The sequence below is a fragment of the Zophobas morio genome, unplaced genomic scaffold (assembly GCF_036711695.1).
Source record: "Zophobas morio isolate AGI-343-1 ecotype UQ-CSIRO unplaced genomic scaffold, CSIRO_AGI_Zmor_V1 ptg000030l, whole genome shotgun sequence".
In the NCBI taxonomy this organism is placed as follows: domain Eukaryota; kingdom Metazoa; phylum Arthropoda; class Insecta; order Coleoptera; family Tenebrionidae; genus Zophobas; species Zophobas morio.
Genome location: NW_026972135.1, coordinates 1,027,102 through 1,039,407, shown reverse-complemented (window position 1 = coordinate 1,039,407; position 12,306 = coordinate 1,027,102). Strand labels below are relative to the sequence as shown.

Below are 12,306 nucleotides of genomic sequence, written 5' to 3'. Positions count from 1 at the left end.
AGATATCAAAAGCTATTAAATCCAGATGTTATTGTTTATTTTTTTTATGTCTCGAGCGCAAGCTAAGGAAGTATTGTAATCAGGTTCATCGGGCGACTGGCTACTTTTATGGCTTCTCAACGTTTCATGACTCCTATAATACGAAAACATAGGTCTCTCGTTTCCGGTTGATAAAACGCTGACCAACATTTGTAATCATCCTCCCCATCATATAACGTCATCTCCAACTTTTACAGCAATAAATGTTATATAAATTTTAAAAAATAACATACTTTTTCATTTGTTGTTTATTGAGATTTTACCCTAAGCATCCAGATTGAATTAAATTACCATAACCCTAATTTCTTGAGATTTTGGAAACAGGATATACTACATACATAAAGAAAGTTAAAAGAATTTGAAGTAATGTAATGCTACTCTTTTTACATCAACATACTATTATTTATCAATTAATTGGGCATCGTCCAAAATACTGTTCATAAATTATAAGTGCAGGAGTTTATGCAAAAACATGCAAATACATTTTTTGCGTATAATAATATGTATTGCTTTATTATTAAATATCTACTCATTTATAAGAATTATTAAAATTAGTAAAAAAAAGTATTCAAGTCTCTGTCTAGTTTAATACCTTACCTTATTAAAATAATAAGTTTAATCAATTATGTAGTTAGCAAACAATGACGTTTAATTTATACTTAGTAGGGTTCACGGCATTAACTTTTCACATTGCATGTTTAATTCGGAGTTATAATTTGAGAATATAATTTACCCGTTTATTTATTTTTGTAGTTTAGTAGTACTTCAGCAAATTTAGAAAACTGTATGTTATTTAAAAATACGTGACAAATCACGAGGCCAGGCAATCTAGAGATCTGAATGCTGGTTTGCGCGGGAAATACTGCATACTTTTTAGATAAAAGGAGTCTATGATAAGCGCACGTAGGAGATGATAGACAGAGAGCTAATATTTAGAGCTAATGTATTGGAAAGAAATAGGACAAGTTTACGTGCACACACCACAGCCTCCCTTTCTTCTCTAAACAGTTTGGGATCATACCATAGTATCATAAATAATAATTGACAAAGAGTTCGCAAAGGAATCCAACGGAAATATTTATACAGTTGTTTACAACTACCAGTACAAATAATTCTTTCATTTTCAACTGAAAAGCGTATAACTATATTAAGTACTAGATATTATGGAGTTAGGGGTAATCAAATAGATTTGGGTTGCAGTCAACATAATTGTCACTGATACAATATTATCCGTCCTAGCAAAAATGACATCAACACAAAATTTTGCAATAGAGAAACTCAGTTGTAACAAACAGTTAGCATGTTTCTTTACCTTTACTCGAATATTAGATACATATTTTTATTTTAGCTTATAACTGTAGCCATAAAAAACAATAAAATTCGCAAAATCAAATCTTTTCATTTTTTGGGAAGAGCTGGATTTGACAAGTTGTACTTTAAGGGTGAGGGAAGTTCTATCGAAGTAATCTTCGACCAATTTTTGATTTTATCATTATCATTAGTGTGTGGCACCATCAGGTCGTTCATCTATCAGAACGCAGTTAATTAGGAGGAGGAGCCAAAAAGCGATAAGCTATGATGCGATAGTCGTAGAATGCTATAAAACACAAACATTCTAGTTTTTTAATCCAGTGGTGAATAATTCAAGACTAAAATTCTTCTGAATATTATGGCCGTTTTCGGAATTGCAGCAGCAGCTCTTGGGGGAAGCGGACTTTTAGCATATGTTGGAGCTAGCATCGCCCACAATGTTGCTAAATATTTTCTCCACTACGATGAATTTGAAACGGAAAAAGTGAATCCATCGGATTTGAGGTATGATTAACAACTAAAGCGTTCAGAGACTGACAGTTTGAAAACTTTTCAGACCTGGCGATCACATTTTTGTTCCGGGGTCTAACAGCCATGGCTTGAAAGCGAAAGGCTTGGTGGGCTATTATCACCACGGTATCTACCTTGGCCTAATAGACGGAAAGATTATGGTAACTGATTTTGGAGCCGAAAATAAGTCGCACCCTGTAATCCGGGAATTCAGCAAATTCTTGAATGGTTATTCGGATCAACTATATCGTCGGAACTATAAAGTTGAATCGAAACTTTTGAAACCTGAAAAAACTCTGGAGTATGCTAGATTAATCTGCAATAGCAAACATCGCTGGGAGCCATACAGCCTCAACACCAATAACTGCGAACATTACGCATCATTATTAAAAATGGCGCAATTTCATTCAGCACAGGCGACACATTTGCCACAAGAATTGTTCTACAGACAAACTGTTGCACTGAATCAAGGAGAAACTATTCTGAAACTGCACACTCAAGATAATTAAGTAACAAAATTTCGATTGATTTATACGATACTTAATGGTGAAGCAAATAAAATCTTACGTCTTGTTCTTGACTTTCCAGATTTTTTATTCCTCATGTTCTTTATGTCATAATTTTTGGTTTATTCAATACTTAAAATTTTCAATCTTTGATATCTCAATTCGTAGATTTCGCAATTTTTAGATTTTTCAATTTTGTAATTTTTGGATTTCACAATTATCCGATTTTCCGATTTCTTCAATTTTCAATATTTTGATTTATCAATATTTCGTTTTATCTATTTTGCACTTTTACAATTTTTAAGTCTCAATTTTTAATCTTTCGATGTTTCAATTTTTCGATTCCTCAATTTTTCAGGTTCCTTCCTGATTTCCAATATTTTTCAGTTTTCATTTTTTACTTTTTCGTTTTTTCTTCTCTGACTTTTCAATTTTATAATTTTGCAATTTTTCCATTTTTTCATTCGAAAAGTTGAAAAATCTAAAGTTTGAAAATAAAAAAAATAAAAAATTTTGAAAAAATGAACAACTGAAAAAACGAAAAAGTGGAAAATCGAAATATTTCAAATTAAAGAACTGAAGAACCAAAAAATGAAACCATTGTAAAAATAAAAATCGGGAAACTTAGAATTCGAAAAAAATAATAAATCGAAAAATTGGAAAACCAAAAAATTCTAAAATCTAAAAATTATAGAATCGTCAAAACGCTAAAGTCCAACAATTGTAACATTAACAAATCATTAATATTATTAAATCTAAATTCCAGAAAAATTGAGGGAGTTAAAAATTGAAAAAGTGAAAAATCGCAAAAACAAAATACATATTGAAAATTAAAGAAATCGGAAAATCGGATAATTGTGAAATCCAAACTGAAATAGAGCAATTTCAAGTTGAAAAACCGAAAAATTAAAAATTCTAGAATTTGAAAAATTAAAAAATTGAAAATTTTCACATTGAAAAAAATAAAAATTACAAAATTAGAACATTAAAAAACCAAAAAATTTAAAAGTCTAAAAACTGGAAAATTAAAAATTGAAAACTTGAGAAACTCAAATCGAAAAATTGCTAAATCTAAAAATTCAAAAATTCAAAAGTTGTAAAATTGAAAATCTGAAATCTCGGTTAATAGAAAGCGGATTAAACTTAATTCCTGATTAACTTTTAATTGAGGTCCGTTGCTAAGCAACGTGCATATTTTAACCAATCCCGAGCTCATATTCTAGACTTTAATTCTCTGATAAATTAATCGCAAACCGAAAAACTTAAGAAACAGAAAAATTGAAAAATTGAAGAAATGAAAAATTCAAGTAAAAAAATCCCAAAATTTTTATAAATTTTCAGAGTAAGATTTATTTGGCTGCAGTTCAGGGGCGAGTGAAGTTCTGTCGAAATATTTTTTTTTACTTTCCGAGAGTAAACTAAGGAAGTATCGTAATCGAGTCCGTCGTGACCCCCAGAGTACAAAACATAGGTTGCCCGTTTCTGTCCATCCGTCTGTCTGTGTCAATTTTTCTTTAACAGATAATCTCCCAAACTATTGGACCGATTATTGTCAAATTTTATATCTGTATTACGAATATCGTGTAGATGGTAAAAAGTAAAGCAAGCTTTGTCTAATCATCCCCACTAACAATATGGTGACGTAACCTTAAAAATATACATAGTAAATAGACAATAAAAGAATAAAAAATGAAATATGGTAAATTGGGCAACTGAACGAAGACGCTAAATTTCATTAAAATTAAAACAGTGAAATACCGATGAAATAAGAACAAGAAGAATAAAACAACGCAGTTTGCATTCACAGCAGTATTTATTTGGCACAACAATGTGTAAATTAAGCAAAGTTTACTCCAGAATTAAATTTCTACAAATATTTAAACATAAAATAATCCTTTCCGTCGACAGACCGTATTTGTTTTCTAAATCTTTTAAGTTAATACAATTGTTTGTACAGTTTTGACGCTAACAGCTATCTAATAAATCAAAACTGCGTTAGTTTAAAACAGCTCTAAAACTGTTTAAGTTTTAAAATATATCACACGAATTTTATGTTTTTCCGTAAAAGATCTGCATAAATGTTTAATGCTTAAAGTTTCAGGTGGATAATAACAATTAGAACTGTACCGTAAAGAATAATGGGACCATCTGAGTCTGGAAGATTTAACGTAATTTCCAGTTAAATTGTGCCAGTGTCTCCTTTATTTTACAACCTCCGGATTAATAAATCCGCACGAATGCGAGTTTTCTACTTTAATAACAATTTGGGCGCGCTGTTCTTCATCCACAAAAAGCAGTTAATCTGGTCTGAGAATCTCAAACGGAATGACGTTATGACTTTTTTCTTCTGCATAAATTCTCCTGAAACAAAAGTGCATCCTGCAGCTCGATTTGCGATAACGGCTACAAAGTAATTGTTTTAAAGTATCTATGCGTTTCAAATTTGGCCCGAACCAAGGTCGTCAATATAATTTTGCGAAAACCTTTGTTACACAAAGGTAGCGATGCGTGTACATCTAAGAAATGTTTAAAGTAAACAATTTTTTCATCAGTGTGTATAAATTTGGGGAACGTCAGCACCGGATCAAAATAAGCTGAAGGATGTTGATGGTCTTAGTAATCGGGTCGTAGGTTCACAGGTCATTTACAACCCTGCACAAGTAAGCAGAATTATTACAAGCCGAGCTTATTAAGCAAACGGTGCTCTGAGTCTGTGAAAATTTCATTTATGGGGGAATAATTAATGAGTTGTGGTAGATAAATCCCACTTCGCTCTTATTATAATTATTATCAAAGGACGATCTTTTTAATTTTCGAGCGTAAGCTAAAGAAGTATTTTATGTTTTTTCGAGGTTTCATGATCCCTACAATAGGAAAACATAGGTCTCTCGTTTTCGTTTGTCTGTCTGCCATCTGTCGTTTATCCACGACTGTGTCACTTTTTATTATGATCTTCTAAACTACCGTAAACTGTCAATCAAAATTTATTTAATTGACGACGCCCCTAAAAAGTAATGACGTCATCTCAAAATTTTGGTGAATAAATCCTATTGGGTGATTAAACTAACAATTTTTCAAGTTTTTGATTTTTTACTTTAATTGTTTTACAATATTTCGTTTTTATAGGTATCTGATTTTTTAGGTTTCATTTTCCAATAATCTGAAATTCATTGTTTCCTTTTTCTAATTTTGAAAATTATCAAATTTTCAATTTGATAATTTTGCAATTTTCAATTTTTGAATTTTTCTAATTTATAGTTGCCCGATTTTTGAATTTTTACGATTTGAAAATTATCCGTTTTTTCTGTTTTGTAATTTTGCAACTTTTTTGATTTTTTATTTTTTTATTTTTACAATTTTTCGATTTCTGATTTGTCCATCGTTTATTGAATATTGAGTTGATTTTTCAATTTGCTATCAGATTTTGGACATTTTATTTTTCAATTGTTCAATTTTTCAATTCAATAATTTGTCGATGTTACGATTATCTAATTTTTCTATTCGTAATTTTATAAACTTTCAATTTTTTGATTTTCCGTTTTGAAATCCTTGGGTTTTTGCAAGTTTTGATTTTTTATTTTGCAGTTTTTCATTTTTCAATTTACATAATAATTTTGCAATTTTTCATTTTTGCTGTTTAATAATTTTCGAGATTATAGTTATTCAATTTTTCATTTCTGTAATTTTGCAATTTTTCATTTTTTTTATTTTAATTGTTCAAAATTTCAATTTTATTTTTTCAGTTATTCAAAGTTCATTGCTTGGTTTTTCCAATTTGTTGACTTTCCATTTTTCAAATCTTTTCCAATTTTTTTATTTTACAATTGTCTGATTTCTCAATTTTTAACTTTGAAAATTATCCAATTTTTCAGTTTTGTAATTTTCCAGTTTTTTGATTTTTGAGTTTCTTATTCTTCAAGAATTTTTCAGATTTACAGTTTAATAATAATTTTTCGATTTTACAATTATCCAGTTTTTCAGTTTAATTATTTTACAATTTTTCGTTTATCCGATTTTTCAATTATCCGAATTTCGTTGTTGAATTTTCTATTTTTTTTTTATTTTAAAATAATTGTCTGATTTCTTTTTCAATTTTAAAATTTTACGATTTTTTATTAGTAATTTAGCAAATTATTAATTTTTCAATTTTATATTTTTACAGTTTCTAGATTTCTGAATTGTTCAATTTTTAATGAATCAGTTATTCAATTTTCAATTTTTAAAATTTTTTACCTAGATCTAATTTTCCAAATTCTTGATTTTTCAATTTTTTACTTTTGGAATGCTTCGATTTTTCAGTTTTTCGAATTATTATCTTTTAATCGATTTAACAATTATCCAAATTTTCAATTTTGTAATTTTACAAATTTTCATTTTTTTTTATTTTTAATTGTTCAAAATTTCAATTTTATTTTTTCAATTTTTTGATTTTCAGTTTAATTATTTTTTCGTTTATTAAGGTATCTGATTTTTCAATTTTTAATTTTTCAATTATTCGAATTTCATTGTATCGATTTTCTAGTTATTTGAGTTTTAATATTTCCAAATTTTCGTTTCCAATTGTCCAAGTATTTGATTTTTCATTTCAAAATTTTGCAATTTTTTATTTTTTTGATTTCGTAGCTTTTGTATTTTACAATTGTCTGATTTTTCAAATTTTCAGTTTTAAAATTATACAATTTTTTAGTTCGAATTTAGTAAATTTTTCGGTTTTATATTTTTACAATTTTTCGATTTCTCAATAGTCCAGTTTTTCAATTTTCGATTTTTGATTTCTCTAATTTTTCAAATTCTAGATTTTTTCAATTTTTCGACTTTGGAATCCTTCGATTTCGCATTTTTCGATTTTTATTTTTGAATTTAATAATTTTGCAATTTTTTATTTTTACTGTTTAATAATTTTTAAGTTTACAGTACGTATTTCGATTACTCAGTTTTTTGCAATTCTTCAATTTTTTATTGTTATTTGTTCAAAATTTCACAATTTCACTTTTAATTTTGGAAGTTTTTGAGTTTTCGGTTTAATTATTTTATAATTTTCCGTTTTTAAAGCTACCTGATTTTTCAATTTTTTGATTTTTAATTTTTCACAATTTCGGTTTCAATTTTTCAAGTTTTTGATTTTTCAGTTTCATGATTTCGGAATTTTACATTTTTTTCTAAATATTTAATAATCATCTGATTTTTTTAATTTTCTCAGTTTAAAACTGTTCGATTTTCAATTCTGTATTTCTGTGATTTTCAGATTTACAGTTTAATAATTTTTCGATTTTAGAATAATCCAATTTTTCAACTTTTCTATTTTTAATTGTTCAGAATTTCAATTTTAATTTTTCAAGTTTTTGGTTTTTCGGTTTAATTGTTTTACAATTTCTCGTTTTTGCAGGTATGCGATTTTTCAATTTTTTAGATTTTACACTTTTTGATTTTCCAATTTTACATTGTTACAATTTTTGGATGTCTCAATTTTTCGATTTTTATTAATCGATTTCTCAATTTTCAACTTTATAATCCTTGGTTTATTAAGTTTTTCATTTTTTCAATTACATAAACAATTTTTGACTTTTCAGTTATTCGAATTTCATTTTTTCAATTTTCCAATTTTTTGATTTTTAATTTCTCAAAATTTCGATTTTTAATTTTATTATTTTTCTATTTTGCTATTACTTTTCGATTTTCAATTATTTATTTTTGTAATTTTTTCAGATTTACAGTTTAATAATTTTTCGATTTTACAATACTTCAATTGTTTTTAATTTTTTAATTTTCAATTGTGCAAAATTTCAATTTTCATTTTTCAAGTTTTGATTTTTCAGTTTAATTATTTAAAATTCTTCATTTTTAAAGGTATCCGATTTTTCAATTTTTCCATTTTACGTTTTTACAATTTTCAATTTTATATTTCTTCGTTTTTTAAATTGTTTATTTTTTCCATTACATATTCAATTTTTGACTTTTCAGTTGTTCGAATTTCATTATTTCGATTTTCCAATTCTTTGACTTTTAATTTTTCAAAATTACGATTTGCAGTTTTTAAAGTTTTTGATGTTTCAATTTCATAATTTCACAATTTTTCGACTTTTAAATTTTGTTATTTTTCCATTTTATACTTATCTAATTTTTTAATTTTTCGATTTAAAAATTGTTCGATTTGCAATTCTTTATTTTTGTAACTTTTCAGATTTATAGTTTAATAAATTTACGATTATTTTTTTTTTTAAATTTAGATTTTCTATTTTACAATTTACAGTTTTGCAATTTTGCGATTTTACAATGAAATTATCCAATTTTTAATTTTGTAATTTTACAAATTTTCAACTTTTTGGTTTTAATTGTTCAAAATTTCAGTTTTAACTTTTCAAGGCTTTCATTTTTCAGTTTAATTATTTTATAATTTTTCAAATTTCACTGTTGCGATTTTCTGATTCTTTGATTTTTAATATTTCAAAATTCCGATATCCAATTGTCCGAGTTTTTTAATAATTTTGCAATTTTTCAATTTTTCAATTTTGTACTTTTTTTATTTTACAACTATCTGATTTTTCAATTTTAAAATTACATATATGATTTTTCAGTAATTTTGCAAATTTTCGATTTTTCAATTTTATATTTTATCATTTTTCGACTTACCAATTTTTCAGCTTTCAACGATTCAGTTTTTGAATTTTCGAATTTTCAATTATCAGATTTTCTAAATTTTCTAAATTTCGGTTTTTTATTTTTCAGTTTATTAATTTTACAATTTTCATTTTTAAGTTATCCAATTTTTCAATTTTCTAATTTTCGGTTTTTAATGAATCAGTTTTCAATTTTTAATTTTCAATTTTTCGATTATCAGATTTTTAAATTTTTTAATTTTTCATTTTTCAAATCTTGAATATTTCAGTGGCAGAATTTTTCCATCTCAAAATTTCTAGATATTCCGAGTTTACAAATTTCTTGATTGTCAACTTCTTGGTCGTTGACAATAACAACAAAATTATAGGGTGTTAAAACACATTTGTAGGCTGTAATTTAGTTTCTTACACTGTTACTGGGTATTGTGTATTTATGTTTCGATTTATAGAGGTTATCATAAATAAACGTTCTCAAAATGTAATTTTCTAATTTTTCAAAGAAGTGGGATTTGTTCGATTGGACTTCAAAGGCTAGGGAAGTCCAGTCAAAATAACCTTGGATCAATTTTTTAATAAGTGTCTGTGTGTTTGTCTTGTTCGTAAGTATCGACCCCTCCTTAGTAAAACTCCGTGGAAAAGTGAAAACGCAATTAAATTTTCCGAGGCGCGAAAAACGAGAAGAATTCGCTGAACACGTTTAATGAATTAATTATGTCTGAAATGACAGCCCTCGCCGGGATTTTATAATTAGTGAAAAATTCCGACAGGAATTGTTTTGGCGGCTCGGAAAAATCTCATCTAGTTCGGGCGTTTATTTTAATTGGAATGTACTGGAAATGTCGGTAATGGAGTTCGGTTTATGTGGCTTAATCAATTGTGATGAAATCGTAATGATGGGACGGGAATAGTGGCGACCTAATTTTTTACGAGGGTTGTAAAACCTAAATTGGGGGTTTGGGGCGACTTTGTTTCGAGTTGTGGGGTAGTTTAGTCGAGCATTGATTGAGAATAAAAGTGATTATTTTGTGTAAATGCGTCGCCGGAGACTCGTTTCAAGCTCCACAAGACGTTCAACGGGTTATTTATAGCTGAAGTTGAAATCAATTTTGGCAGTTAGCGCTAAGTAAGTTGTTGTTTATTTGGGGATAGTTTAATTCGTAGAGCGACAAAGAGGAGTATAAAATTGAGTCTGTACGCATTCAGCAATTTGGTTAAAAAAAATCATTAGAGATTCGTTAATTATGGATTCGATAATTAACAACCAACGATGTGAGGGTAAGATAATTAAATAGATCGGACGGAAGTACTTTACAGTCATCATAGGCCAAGTTTCAGAGAAAAAAGTCGGAAAAAAGTATACATAAATTGTAGAGGAATTAACGAAATTGTGTTGTCTCGTCGCTGTGCAAAAAAGGAAATAGACGAGACTCACTCTAACGACTCTGGGGAAAGATCTAACAAAATAGAGTCAGAGATAAATAGGGAACAAAATACTAGAAGACCAAAGTGGCTCCACTACGGAGCGCTCTTGTGTAAACCACTTATTCATCCTACGACAATTAGACGAAAAAATTGGTTGAAGGTTATTCCGATAAAATAAATTATTCGATCAAATAACTGCACAATTTTTCAGTTCGCTCATTTTGCAATTTTTTTATTTTTGTTTCCTGTTTTTACAGTTGTTTGATGTCTCAATTGCCCAGTTTTTAAAGAATCGATTTTTCAGTTACCAGAATTTTTTAATTTTTCGACTTTTCATTGTTCAATTGTTTGATATTTGAGTTTTAGAATTTTTTCGATTTCAAAATTTTTAGATTTTTCTATTTTTGATTTTATAGCTATCTGATTTTTCAAGTTCATGATGTTTCAGTTTTACGGCTTTGCAATTTCTCAGTTTTAATATTATTCGATTTTGTAATTTTACAAATTTTTAATGTTTTTATTTTTCAATTTTATAATTTTTATATTTTACTTGTATTTTACTGGTATGATATATAAAATATCTAACAATTTTTCAATTTTAAAATTAGGTACCTACAATTTTGCACTTTTATACATTTACAGTTTTTAAATTTCTCAATTGTCCCGTTTTTAATGAATCGATTTTTCAAATACATACCAGATTTTCCAATTTCTCGATTTTCTATTTTTTCGATTTTTCATTCTTCACTAATTTGAGATTTGAATTTTAGAAAGTTTTCGATTCCAAAATTTTTAGATTTTTCTCTTTTTGATTTTACAGTTATCAGATTTTTCAATTTCCTGATTTTTCAACGTAATAATGTTTCAGTTTTACCACTTTGCAATTTGTCAGTGTTAATATTAATCGAATTTTCAATTTTATTATTTTGTAACTTTTCATTTTTTTCATTTAATGTTTTTTCAATTGTACAGTTATCCATTTTTATAATTTTACAGATTTTATTTTTTTTTTAATTATTCAAAATTTCAATTTTCATTTTTCAAGTTTTCGATTTTTCAGTTTAATTATTTTCGAAAGGTATCCAATTTTTCTATTTTCGACTTTTTGATTATCTAGATTTCATTGTTTCAATTTTTTAAATTTTTGGTTTTCAGTGTTTTTTATTTTTCAGTTTTATATTTTTATAGTTTTTCGATTTCTCAATCAATTTTTTAGATGCAGATTTAGCAATTTCTCGCTTTTTTATTTTTTTGTCCGGTTTTTAATTAATCAATTTTTCAGATATCAGATTTTCCAATTTCTCGATTTTTCATTTTTCACTAGTTTGATATTTAAAATTTTAGAATTTTTTCGATTCCAAAATTTTTAGATTTCTCTATTTTGGATTTTACAGTTACCAGATTTTTCAATTTCTTGATTTTTCAACTTAAATATTTCAGTTTTACAATTATCCAATTTTTCAATTTTGTAATTTTACAAATTTTATTTTTATGTTCCAAATTTCAATTTTAATTTTCCAAGTTTTCGATTTTTCAATTTAATTGTTTTCTAATTTTTTGATTTTTAATGTTTCAGAATTTCGATTTTCATTTTTCTAAGTTTTCATTTTTCATAATTTTGCTTTTCGATTTTTTTTCAAATTTATAATTTTTATATTTTACTTGTATTTTATTTGTCTGACATTTAACAATTTTTCAATTTTAAAATTAGGTACAATATTTCAGTTTTGGTGATAATTTTTAATTTTTTTTATTTTTCAGTTTTGTATTTTTACGGTTTTTCGATTTCTCAATTACTCGGTTTTTAATGAATCAATTTTTCAGATATCAGATTTTCCAATTTCTCGACTTTTTATTTTTCGATTTTTCAGTTTTCACTACTTTGATATTTTAAATTTTTG

General features: G+C 26.6%; 1 protein-coding gene across 1 annotated transcript; it reads left to right on the top strand.

Annotated features, from left to right (window-relative positions):
* The first annotated feature begins 1,655 nt into the window (after positions 1 to 1,655).
* On the top strand, positions 1,656 to 2,440 carry LOC135138250 (uncharacterized). Its single transcript, XM_064068180.1, has 2 exons — positions 1,656 to 1,854; positions 1,907 to 2,440. Exons 1-2 carry the CDS (start codon positions 1,709 to 1,711, stop codon positions 2,367 to 2,369), a joined length of 609 nt encoding a protein of 202 aa, XP_063924250.1. The 5' UTR covers positions 1,656 to 1,708; the 3' UTR covers positions 2,370 to 2,440.
* The last annotated feature ends 9,866 nt before the right edge of the window (positions 2,441 to 12,306 follow it).

What these genes read in the sequence shown, in the direction of transcription:
- LOC135138250 (XM_064068180.1), top strand. Translation starts at nt 1,709, where the DNA reads ATGGCCGTTTTCGGAATTGCAGCAGCAGCTCTTGGGGGAAGCGGACTT. An exon ending in GTGAATCCATCGGATTTGAG is followed by an intron (nt 1,855 to 1,906) that starts GTATGATTAACA and finishes AAAACTTTTCAG; the next exon opens with ACCTGGCGATCACATTTTTG.